Source organism: Sus scrofa, chromosome 12 (assembly GCF_000003025.6).
Source record: "Sus scrofa isolate TJ Tabasco breed Duroc chromosome 12, Sscrofa11.1, whole genome shotgun sequence".
In the NCBI taxonomy this organism is placed as follows: Eukaryota; Metazoa; Chordata; class Mammalia; order Artiodactyla; family Suidae; genus Sus; species Sus scrofa.
The window spans coordinates 44,776,389-44,788,993 of record NC_010454.4 but is presented as its reverse complement, the minus strand read 5'-3'; the positions used below and the strand labels follow the sequence as shown (position 1 = coordinate 44,788,993).

Below are 12,605 nucleotides of genomic sequence, written 5' to 3'. Positions count from 1 at the left end.
TCGAATCCCAGTGACAGCCTCCCTCCCCCCTCCTCTCCCTTCCACAACCTCTGATGGGTGACCACACATTTTCATTCTTGGTCAGTACTCTGGCCAGCTTGCCCCACGCCTCAGCTGTTGGCTGCTCAGCAAGTACGAACTTGTTTGACTATCAGCCTCACATTATCCCCAGGCAGCACAATCAGGAAGATGCTGGGGCTAGGACTCAGCCACTGGCAGGTGGAGCTGAGTGCCGGATTATCTGGGCCTCAGCTCCTGCCCTCTGCCTGGGTAGCAGACGAGACTGCATCCAGCAGGGCGTGGGCCTTGGAGGAGGCACTCCTCACACACAGGCTCTGAGCTCCCCTGCGCCCACCCCAGGAGAAGGGTTTTTTGTTCTTGTTGTTGGAGACCCTGGGGAGCATGCAGATAAGGGAAGTAGGTGGTGCGTGAAGCCAGAGCGCTTGAGCCAGCGAGTGATCCCACCTGCTGTTTGGCCTCGAGTAAATGGATCACCCTCTCTGATGGATTTGCTCATCTGCAGAGAAGGGCATCTGGTCCTTCCTCCAGGAGGGAGTCTGATAGAGCCCCAGGAGCCCCTTCTGTGGGTGACGGAAACTAGATCCTGTCCGTGGGAAGGTCGGGTGAACCAGCCGGTTCCCTGGGATACTCTAAGTCCATGAAACCCACACCCCGCTTTCTGGCAGAACTGCAGCTGAGCCTGCCACCCACAGAGGCAGATCCTAATCTCTCCCGGGAAGGCAATGGGTCCTTCAGTCCCAGCATCCTGTGTCATCTTGGCTGGCCAGCTCCTATCCAAATTCCTCCAGCCCTACAGCATCCTGGGGTCAGGGGCGGGAAGAACCTCTCATTTCTTCCCAAGCTCTCTCTCCCCATTTGGGGTAGAGGAATGTTCCTGGAAGCCTAGGGGGATTGCCATGCCCACCTTCTCCCAGCATGAGATCTGACTCAGGCCTGCTGTGTGACCTTGGGTGAATGGCTTGAGTTCTCTGTTTCCCACACAGACCGGTCCTTCTGAAGTGGGGACAAAGGGAAGCATCGGGGGAGGGCATGGCCTCTTCCGGCCTTCATTCAAACTCATCTCCTGCCTCCCAATGGACTCCTCTGGTCCAGAGAGGTCTGGCTTGACCAGGAGTTGGGGGTGGTGGGGTGGGGTGGATTTGGGGCTCACCTTGAAGTAAGGAAAGTGCTCCGTCATAAAATTGTAGATCTCGCTGACAGGAAGGCTCCCGGTTTTACTGTTCTTAAGGGCCATGAAGATGAGGATGCTGAAGACAGAGAAAGCTCTGAGAGTTTGAACTTCTGATGGGGCCCGCCCCCACCCCACCCCCGCCCCAGCTGGCGTAGTCAAAGAAGAATAGCCTGTGGCAGAATTCATGGGTGAGAGGCCCTATGAGGTCTAGAGAAGAGATGAGAAAGTATCCACTAAGTTTGGGGATTACTGATATATGAGGGTCTCATGGGGTCTGAGAGACTTGGGTTACAGTCCTGGCTTTAGCCACTCACTAGCTGTGTGACCTTGGGTGAGTGCCTTAACCTCTCTGAGCCTCGGTTTCTTCAGCTTTGAAGTGAAGAAAGTAATAGCTACCTCAGAGTCATGAGGATTAAGGATGATGCCCAGCACATACGAGACACTCATTAAATGGAAGCTGTCATTACCAGTCAGCCCTCAGCCAGTCGTGTGAATGTTGGCTGTAAAGGGACGGAACTAAGGTTTTTCCAGCCCCTACAGTGTGCCAAGCATATTCCTCCCCTCACTTAATCCATCCAAAGGCTTGAATATTACTATTCTTAAAAAAAAACCAAAAAAACAAATAAACAGAGGCTCAGAGAGATTAAGTAACTTGTCTGAGGTTTCACAGCCAGTAAATTCAGAACCCAGTTCTGAATTCTTGAATCCAGTTCTACTGGACTACAAGGACTGAATTTCTGTATCATCCTGCCTGCCACAAACCCCTTCTCTCTTTTTTTTCCCTTTTTTTAAAAAGGCTGCACCTGGAGTTCCTGTCATGGCATAGCGGAAACGAATCCGACTAGGAACCATGAGGTTGCAGGTTCGATCCCTGGCCTTGCTCAGTGGGTTAAAGATCTGGCGTTGCCGTGAGCTGTGGTGTAGGTTGCAGACGCGGCTCGGATCTGGTGTTGCTGTGGCACTGGCGTTGGCGGGGGTGGGGGCGGCAACAGCTCCGATTAGACCCCTAGCCTGGGAACCTCCATATGCCACGGGTGCGGCCCTAAAAAGACAAAAAAAAAAAAAAAAAAAAAACAACGGCTGCACCTGCTTAAGTTTCTAGGCTAGGGGTTGAATGGGAGCTGCAGCCGCAGGCCCACGCCACAGCCATAGCAATGCCAGATCCGAGCTACATCCGCGATCTATGCCATAGGTTGCAGCAATGTGGGATTCTTAACCCACTGAGAGAGGTCAGGGATTGAACTCGCATCCTCATCGACGCTATGTCAGGTTCTCAACCTGCTAAGCCACAACAGGAACTCCCACAAACCCTTTCTCTGAGCTCCTGGATGATATTTAAGTCCCTTTTCTTCTCCTGGGCTCCCCCTGGCTGATGGGGCCTGGCACACAGGACATCGAGCATCAATGTTGATTGGATGAATGAAAGTTCATTTTTTTCTTTCTTTTTTTTTTTTTTTTTTTTTTTTTTTTTTTTTTGCTATTTCTTGGGCCACTCCCGCGGCATATGGAGGTTCCCAGGCTAGGGGTCCAATCGGAGCTGTAGCCACCGGCCTACGCCAGAGCCACAGCAACGCAGGATCCGAGCCGCGTCTGCAACCTACACCACAGCTCACGGCAACGCCGGATCTTTAACCCACTGAGCAAGGGCAGGGACCGAACCCGCAACCTCATGGTTCCTAGTCGGATTCGTTAACCACTGCGCCACGACGGGAACTCCGGATGAATGAAAGTTCAAATGGAAGGTCTTCCAGATGGGCTGGGTGCTGCTGGCCTAGCACTTAAAACCCCAGCCCCAGAGAAGCTGCGCCAGATCTGACAAATGCTGGATAACTGAGCTGATCTCACAGGCCCTCACTTATTTCTAGCAGAGCTTTGGGGTGGGGCCTCTCTATCTGGGGAGAGAGGAGAAGGGGGGAGCATCCCCTAAAATCTCAGACCCAGGCCCTGGGCCCCAGGAAGCTAGAACTTAGCAGACTCACCCCAGGGTACCAGGATCTGCTGAGCTGAGCCACAGACATGGCTCCCCAGGGTTAGACCAGAGGTCAGAGGTGAGCTAGTCTATCTCGCTGCTCCCATACTGGAATCTTCTCTCTAGCATCCTCTGAAAGTGCGCTGAGCATGACTTCCACCCCTGCCATTACCTTTATACCTCAAGGATTCCATGCCCCAGTTCCCCAGGATGCTCTCACCCCTCTCCCTTCTATGCCAGGGAGATGGGAAACTCACCTGTAGGAGTAAATGGGTTTTGGGAAGAGAGGCTGGTGCCCGTCGGTGCTGGCCTGGGGTGCAATCCGCTGGTACGGATAGTGTGAGGAGCCCAGGTAGGGTACAGGGTAACTGCTGCCACCTGGTGAGTACTGTAGAGGTCAAAGGGGCAGAGTGGTTGCCATGGTAACCAGTCTTCCCAAGGAAGGGGTTCCCCTCTCCCCATTCATATACATCCAGAGAGGCTAGATTCTTCTGTCGTGTGCTCTACCACCCATGGTCATGGGCTCCAAAGGCAAAGCTATCTGAGGGTCTGTGACTCCCTCTCAGGCCTCTAGGTCCTCTGGTTGCCACGGTGATAGGACAGGAGCTGGGCTAGAGAGGGTGGAGGGTGGCCCTGGCTTCTGTATTCTTCTGGGCAGGTGCTCCAGGCCTCTCTTGCGTCTCCTGGAGCGGGGCCGGAAGTGGGGTGTCCAGCCTGGGCGTTTGCTGGGCACTGCCACCTTTTATGAGTTTCAGTGGCTCTTTGAAAGGGCCGGTCATGGTGGTGGGCAGGTGAGGATAGGAGGTGGTTTTACAGCAAAGGGAGTGGCTTCGGTGCCAGGGATGGTGTTTTATGGGGGTGAGGGGGGTAGGAGACTCTGACTCCCCCATCTGCTCCAGGCTGAAGTGCTCTTTCCAGGTCACCCGAGAGACACTTAGTGCCTGAGTCACCCACGCTGCAGGCTCCATAAAGTCCTGGGTGCGGCCATCTTGTTCGAGGAGGGGGGTGCAGAAAACAGAGGGCACGGAGACAGGGCTGGGCATGGCGAGGCCGTCCAAGATCTGGTAGCCCCTTAATCCTGCAGTGGCTCAGTCCCTGATGGGTCAGGCTGCCTCAGGGACACCCCTTCCCTGGGCCAGCCCGAGAGCTGCAGGATGGCTCAGTCACTGCAGCCAGGCTCCTCCCGGAGTGAGGATGACCCCTCACGTGTTCCCCCTGTCCCCCTCCCTCTCTTCTTTCCCCCCACAAAGCAAGCAGTCTGACCTCCCCCACACACACCCGCCCACGTGCCTGCCTCCCTGGCTTGGCCAAGATCAGGGCCAATGCCAAAGAGCTGGGAGTAGAACCTGCTCCACAGGCAGGGCCTGTCTCAGTGCCAGGCTGCAGGTGGATGGAGCTGGGCGCTGGGCAGCCACTTGCTCTGTCTTGCCCAGTGACTCCTGGGAGCTGCCTGGCTGCTCTGGGGCTCTCTTCTTTCTTTTTTTAAAAACCTCCATCTATGCCAGTGTGGGGCAATTACTTGGCATCCTGTGCACCCGGGAGGAGCTGAGGCTGGGCAGTGGGGTGGGGACAGGGGTAGGGCCAACGATGCTAGGGACTTGGAGCCTCCAGCTGCAAAGGCCCCCTGACTTCACTCCTGGTCCTACCCCGTCTAGGCTAAAGGGATGTTTAAGGCCAAGGCCACCTAACAAGATGGTGGCTGACCCCTGCCCTGCTCAGCCTTATGTGTCACCCCGCTCCTTCCTCTCCTCTTTGCTCAGTCCTTGTCCAGCTCTCCTCCTCTCTCCCTTTTTGGTTCACATCCAGCCCTGCCCCACCCTCAACCCCACCGTCTCCCCTGAGACATCTCGGGTCCTGCTGAGGTCCCGGACAAGCCCCACCCTAGAGAAGGGCAGGTGCTTCCCTCCCCACGAGCCCGTCTTCCCCACTCCGGGTTCCCGGCCCTGCTGCCCCTACCTGCCCATCCAGGTGTAGACACTCACATACACACCCACACACCACACCCACACACAATATCCTGAGATCCGGGGGGAAATTGCCCACCTGCCCCAGACCCACCTGGTGGAAGGGGGGCTGGGAGGGACAGTACATGGGCTGCAAGGGAGGCTGGTAACAGTACATCCCCGGACCACTCTCCAGAGCTGGGGGCTTGACCTTGACTTCCGACCCCTGCTAGAAGGAAAACAAACAGATGACCAGGCTGGGCCTTATTTTCCTTCCTTCATCTCTTCTGTGTCTTGAGCCTTACACAAAAGCATCCCCTGCTTTGCTTCCCTCAAACTTATTCCTGGAGAACAAACAGAGAACAGAGAAGGATTTTCCCGAGGAAACCCAGTAAGTTAGCGGTGGAGCTGGGCCGGAAGTTCCAGTGCTCCCTACCCCCGACCCCACTGCGGGTGAGAGGCTGAGGCTGGGTTGTCCAGAGAAGTGGGGGGTAGGACACACTGTCAGCGGTCACACTGAGGTTGGGTAGGACTGGGAGTCTCCCTGGAATGGCACAAAGTTGCACTGCCTGACCCTGCTTGCCAAGCCTGGCTTGGGGCCTGCTTGCTGATTCAGAGCTGCCAGCCTCTCAGAGCAGGTCTGCAAAGGACCACTGCTCTAGAATTCCCACCAAAGAGCCATGATGAGGCGAGAACAGAAAGTTGCCAGACAGGTTGGTCCAGCTGGGGGCCCCAAGGCCCGACTGCTTTGGGAAAGCTCAAGGGAGCTCCAGTGGGCTCTCTGAAGGGGGTTAGTGAGTTTCTCTCTGCTCTGGGCATCTCTCACTCAGAGTCTACTTTGCTTTGCTCTGCTCTGGGGAGTCTACCCAGTTGCTGGTCTGCTGGAGCCCCGTGGCCTCTCTCATTCTGGCACAGGAGCCTGCTGCTGCTGCCGATGGGGGTGGGCAGAGCCTGGCTTCTCATGGGTTGTGAGCCCCACATGGAGCCTGCAGGGATTTGCGTAGTGCTCTACCCCGAGTAGGGCCAGAAAGAGCATGCAGGTAGGTACCCGAAGGTGGACAAGGCCGAAAGCAGATGGACAGTCCTTCCTGGGGTTACCAGGGGCTTCTGGAACCAGCATTTGGGCCCAGAGGGTCCAATCAGCTGTGAGCTCTTTCTGGGTGTGCCCTGGGGTTGCCGATGCCGAGATAACCATAATCATAGAATCTCAGGCCTAGAAGGGCCACAAACACCATGTCCAACCCTATCATTTGGTAGATGATGGGGCTGAGCCCACAGAGGGGACGTGATGTGCCCAGGGTCATTCAGTGAGATGGCCAGCCTGCTATGGGTCTCTGGGCTGGAGCTCTTCTCTACCGTGTGTGTATGTTTGTGTGTGTGTGTGTGTGTGTGTGTGTGTGTGTGTAAGAAAGTGGGCTCAAATCTCAGCCTCATCTCTTATAGGCCAAGACAGTTTGGGCAAGTCATTTGACCTCTGTTGAACCTCAGTTTCATCATATGCAAAATGGGGACAGTGGAAACAGTTTTTTTTTGTTTGTTTATTTGTGTGGTTTTTTTTTTCTTTCTAGGGCTGCACTCATGGCATACAGAGGTTCCCAGGCTAGGGGTCAAATCGGAGCTACAGCTGTCGGCCTGCACCACAGCCACAGCAACAACACAGGATCCAAGCTGCGTCTGCAACCCACTGAGTGTGGCTAGGGATCGAACCCACAACCTCCTGGTTCCTAGTTGGATTCTTTTCCACTGTGCCACGATGGGACCTCTGAAGGGGATAGTGGGAACTCTTTAGAGGACTAATTGGGGCACTTGAGGAGTTTCCTCATGGCTCACTGGGTTGAGTCTGGCATTGTCACTGTATGTCTCTGGTTACAGCTGTGGCCTGGGTTCAGTCCTTGGCCTGGGAACTTCCACATGCCGTGAGTAGGGCCAAAAAACCCAAAACCCACCACAAAAGGGCCCTTGAAAGAAAGACCTGGCACAGTGACCAGGGTGGTCATTTAAGGGGCAGTAGCTTATGTGACGGTATCCTCACTGTGCACTGCTGTCATGTTCAGTGGGCCTGAGGAGAAGCCATCAAAGGGCCCCAGAACCAGAACCAGATCCCTTCTTGGCCACAACTGGTAGGTGCCCAGCCCCTCTCTATCTTCTAAGCCTGGAAACAGGCTTTTGTTGGGTGTGGCTTGGGGGGCCTGTCTGAAAGCAAGAGGTAAGCATTGCTGATGGGTGTCTGGAGCAGCACAGCCCAGGCTGAGAGTGGGGAGCAAGCTCCCTTGGGCTTTCCTCTTCTTAAGGCAACAAGCCTATGAGATAGGTACTGTTAACCATACTTTTCTGATGAGGTTCAGAGAGGTTAACTGACTTGCCTAAGGTCACACAGCCTGTGGGTCTGGCTGTGGAAGGATACATTGAGATTCCAAGGTATTTCTTTGAGGACACCCAGGCCCGCTCTGGGCAAAGAATGGGACCTGGAAGTGTCCTCTGAGAAGACTTCAGTCCTCTCTCAACTCAGGATGCTGATGCTGGGGAGGAGAATATTGTGCTCTGTGGCTCCTCCCTAAGCCCTTTCTCTTGGCCTGTGGAATGTGTTTTTCTTCTCACATTTGCATATGGGCGTGTAGGTCTGGCTGGGGATTCTTGACACTTAAACAGAAGTTGCACACTGGGACCCTGACTCAGGGGCCTCTGGGAAGATTCCAGCTTCTTTGGTCTGAGCTGCCTTCCCTACCTTGCCCCTTCCATGCTGGACAGGTTGGCATCCCCGCGCCCAGCTGACCTGGAGGCCCAGCATGAAGCTGAGAGACCCCGACTCTCTGAGTTGCTGTTTCCCTGGTGCACACTGACAGTGAGAGGAAAGGTCCAGAAAGGGATCGCAGGGGGTTTGAGCCCAGAAGCCTCGTTCCGGGCTGCTGGGAACTGGGACGGGGGTGGGTCGGATGCCCACTGGCCCCTGGTACTCACCAGGATTTGGGGGCTGTGCTCCTGGCTTGGGTAGGGGAGCCCGTTGCACCAGGCCTCGGCTGGGAAGCTGGGCAGGAAGGCCTCAGCCTCCCCCACATCCGCAGGGATCTCCTCGAAAGTTTCCAGCGCCCCTGGGGTCTTAAAGGTGTGTCCATCGAGGGCCAGGGCGGTCTGGGCCTCCGGGAAGACATCCTCCTGGAAATGCCGCTTATATGGGTGGAAAGGCACGTGGCTGCCCTTGAGGAAGCGCCCAGGGCTGCTTGCTGGGCCCTCTTTAAAGCCGAAGCCGGGGTACTTGTCCAAGGGTGAGAGCTGGAAGGGGCCCGGGCCAGGGCCGGCGGGGCAGTGGACTTGCTCGGGACCTGGTGACGCGATGCTGGGGCTGTGTGGGGGCAGTGAGGGTGCCCTCTCTGGAGGGTCATCGGGCACAAACGACGAGCAGCTGAAGCCGGCGTGCTTCTGGCATGGACAGAGGGTAGAGAGCTTGTGAGCAGAGGCTGGACCAGGACCCGACTCTGTGCCAGGGCAAAGGGTCTGTGGCTGGGCTCTGGGGAGCCCCCAGCTGATGGAGGAGACACAGCCTGCCCTTGGAAGTCCCCATCCGATGAGGTCACACTGCCCCTAAAAGGGGGTCGCTCCCAGTTGGATGGAGGCACAGCCCCACCCTGGGAAAACCGTGGACTGAAGGGACAAGCAGAGGTCCAGACCTGAACACTTCTGGATCTGGGAGTCTGTGGGAACTTGTTTTCCGGTAGAAGGGATGAGGCAGGTGCAGGGAGGTCCCCAGGGGTGGGGGTGGTCGGCCCAGCCCTCAGGTCTTGGCTCAGCCCAGGCCCAGCTGCCAGGTACTTACGTTCTGTGGGGCTGGTGAGCCTGGGAGGCCCGGAGCCTGCATGAGGTCCCCTTGGGGCTCGCCCTCCAGTCTGGTGGGGCTCGGCAGCGTGACGTCAGACTGTGGCGGGAGTAGTGACACCATCACCCGGTCCTGGCCTCGAAGAAAGCCGGCTGGGATGAGAGCGAGGACTGGTGTCCAGGGCTGACCAAGCCCAAGTCCACCGCTTCCCTTCCCACCTCATCCCTGGGCTGGGACCCAGACTCCAGTCAGAGAGCCGATGAGAGAGAGAAAAACAGATAGAGACAGACAGATAAACAGACAAACAGAGCGAAACATCAGAAACAGAAGGAAGCAGTTAAATAGCCTGAGAGAGTATGAAAGACACACAGAGAGAGAAGGCTGGTGGACTCAAGGGGACTTGGATGCCGGTGGCCCTGTTAGCCTGGCACGACACTGGCCCACTGTGGAATGTCTGGCACATGTTTTTTTGTTTTGTTTTGTTTTGTTTTTTGTCTTTTTGCCATTTCTTGGGCCGCTCCCGCGGCATATGGAGGTTCCCAGGCTAGGGGTCTAGTCGGAGCTGTAGCCACCGGCCTACGCCAGAGCCACAGCAACGCAGGATCCGAGCCGTGTCTGCAACCCACACCACAGGTCATGGCATCGCCGGATCCTTAACCCACTGAGCAAGGCCAGGGATCGAACCTGCAACCTCATGGTTCTTAGTCGGATTCATTAACCACTGAGCCACGACGAGAACTCCCAACGTGTGTTTTTTTTCCTTTGTCCTCCACGCGCCATCCCGTACCTGTGACTTTGTGTGGGCCACTACCCTTTCTGAGTCTCACTATTTGAAAAACTTGGGGCTTGAGCCTGTGACATGTGAGGGCTCTTTCTGCTCAGACCTTCTGGAATAAGAGAACTCTGTACAGCTGGGTGGCTAAGGGGGCCCAGCTCAAAGGCAGCCTTTGCCTCTCCTTGCTAGCTGCGTCTGCGAAGCTCTCTGAGCTTCCGCATCAGTTGTCTGAAAAACACGGAAAGAGAGGAGTTCCCGTGTGTCTTAGTGGGTTAAGGATCTGGCATTGTCACAGCAGGGGTTTGGGTTACCACTGTGGCGTGCGTTTGATCCCGGGCCTGGGAACTTCCACATGCAGAATGTGGCCAACAAAACAAAACAAAACAAAGCAAACAAAACAGGGGAAGACAAAAAAAAAAAAAAAAAAAAAAGAGTTCCCGTCGTGGCACAGTGGTTAACGAATCCGACTAGGAACCATGAGGTTGCAGGTTCGGTCCCTGGCCTTGCTCTGTGGGTTAAGGATCCGGCGTTGCCGTGAGCTGTGGTGTAGGTTGCAGACGCGGCTCGGATCCCGCGTTGCTGTGGCTCTGGCGTAGGCCAGTGGCTACAGCTCTGATTCGACCCCTAGCCTGGGAACCTCCATATGCTGTGGGAGCGGCCCAAAGAAATAGCAAAAAGACAACAACAACAACAACAACAAAAAAAAAAAAAAAAAAAGGGAAGAGAGGGGCCTGCCCTCAGGGGGATGCCAGATTAAATGAAATTAGGCACACGAAGAATTTAGCCCAGTGCCTGGCATGTAGTAAGTGACCAATAAATGCCAGCTTTTCTCATTTTATCATTAGGAGTATGGCTCTTACTCTCTTCAGCTCTCTGCTTTCCCTCAGCACCTGCAAAGGGCAGTCTCTCCAGAATTTACTCTTTTTTGCCCAAGCGGCCTCTGAGAAAAGCTCCCATTTGCTGAGGGCCTGCTCTGGGCTGGTCACTGTGCACAGGATTAGGAGAATTTTCTCATGGGTTTATTGGCAGAATGATCCTGTGAGGGGGGCACATTATTAACCCCACCCTCCAGATGAAGAGACTGAGGCTCAGAGGGGTTGAGTGACTTGCCCACGTCACGCAGCTAATCCTTGATAGAGGGAAGAGTCCAAGCCAGAACTGTCCAACTCTGGAGGCCACACTCCTCTTACAGATTCTTCCTGTGGCAGGGGCCAGAGTGGGGGTGCTTGAGCTGGGGCAGGGGGACAAGCGACAAGAAAAGCAGAGGTTTATGCTTACCCAAGACGCCCCCAGGCAGAGTGGGATGACTGCACTGCCCGAGCCCTGCTCTCTTAGGGTCTCTGGGAGGGAGGGGTGGCCTCCCTGTCCCCATGTGCCCAGCCTGGCGTTGGTACATCTTTGCTAAATAGCTCCCTCCTTTATTTGATAAGGGGGATGCTGGGGACAAGGAAGGGAGGGCATTTGCCCAAAGTCGCTCTGGGACGGAGGGGGCCGGTAGCAGGGGGCTGGGGGGAGGGAGGGCGCCTGGTGGAGGCTCTCCCGCCCCTTCAAGAGTCTCCACCGCCCTTTCTCCATGTCCTGGTGCTGCTCACTCGGCAATGCTAAATGTGGCGTGACCAGGGAAGCGCCGAGGTGCCTGTAACTGGACACCGCGGTGGAGCAGGACTGGGGCCCAAGGGGCAGGGCAGCCCATCTCTGGCTCCGCATGACCGCCGGCCCCGGCCCCTGTTCCCTGGACAGCCCCTGGACGGCTAGGGCCTGCCTGCCTCGCCTGGCTCCGGGCCAGACCTACTTTGCCAAGGCATTCTCCAGCCCCTCCAGAGGCAAGGCCGGGGCCCTTCCTGCCCCCAGGTCTCAGGCTTTGGAACACGTGGGCCGGTGGTCCCTCTCTTCTCTGGAGGCAGAAGAGCACGTGGTTAAGAGCAAAGGTTTGGGATTGGGGCCCACCGGAGCTTGAGTCCCAGCTGTGCCCCTTGCTGGCTGTGTGGATTTGAAAAAGACTGTGCAATTCTCTGTCTCTCCCTTTGCTTCTCTGATAATGGGGCTTGGGATCCACCTCACAGGGTCATCATGAATATTAAGTGGCCTGATGAGTAAAAGGCACATAGAAAACGCTTGAGGACGCATATTGTACTACCTGCCTCATTGACCAAGTGTGGCTGTGCCTTCGGACCCCAGACTGGTTTTCCTGCTGGTCTCACCGCTTCGGGCCTGGGGAGATTAGCTAATGACCCAGCGCCCAGGTGGCAGCTGCCTTTGCAGCCCTGCCCTGTCTGTCTGGCCTTCGCTCAGCCTGACCCGGGGGGTTCAGACCCACAGCTCTGCTCCTCTGCGATGTGAGCCTGAGGGGGCCTCTGAGACTCAGCGTGGGCCGCCCCTCCTGCGGAGGACCCCCATCCTGGCCGCAGCCCCTAGGCCTGGGACATAACCTGTAGCCCCGGCTGAGTGCCCGCATGTCACAGGCCTTCACCCAAGGCTGACGCTTTTCATATCCTGGCTTGGCCAAACCACCACTCCACCTCCTCCAGGCCCCCAGGGACAGGATGAGAAGCAAGGAGGCTGTGCAGAGCTCAGAGGCCCGCCTCTTGATTGCATCGAGGGTACAGGAGTCCCTGAGTGGACCTCAGTGCGTCGGTTTTACAAAGGATGACTCCTGATTTGGTGACAAATCCCCTTGGCTTCCTCAGTGGACGCGCTTTTCTACAAATGAGGAAAACTGACTTGGAGAGGAGGTTGAGTGACTTGCCGAAGACTGCACAGCTCCTGAAAGAGGCGATCCTTCACCAACTGCATTGCAAAGGGTCCTTGTGCCTCAGGGCTGGGTAGAGGGGTTTCAGTTGGGATACATTGGGGGGGCTTCTGCCCAGCACCAGGCAGGTTCACTGAGGAGAGAAGGATGAGGCTGCCTCAGCCCC

The 12,605-nt window shown here is 56.2% G+C and overlaps 1 protein-coding gene across 1 annotated transcript in view; it reads right to left on the bottom strand.

The window, feature by feature from the left end:
* FOXN1 (forkhead box N1) overlaps positions 1 to 12,605 on the bottom strand; it is a 31,712-nt gene that overhangs the window by 7,145 nt on the left and 11,962 nt on the right. Inside the window, 5 exon segments of the mRNA XM_021067477.1 lie at positions 1,172 to 1,268; positions 3,419 to 3,549; positions 5,220 to 5,330; positions 8,063 to 8,521; positions 8,916 to 9,067. Of these exon segments, the coding sequence (XP_020923136.1) occupies positions 1,172 to 1,268; positions 3,419 to 3,549; positions 5,220 to 5,330; positions 8,063 to 8,521; positions 8,916 to 9,038 (921 nt within the window). The 5' untranslated portion in view covers positions 9,039 to 9,067.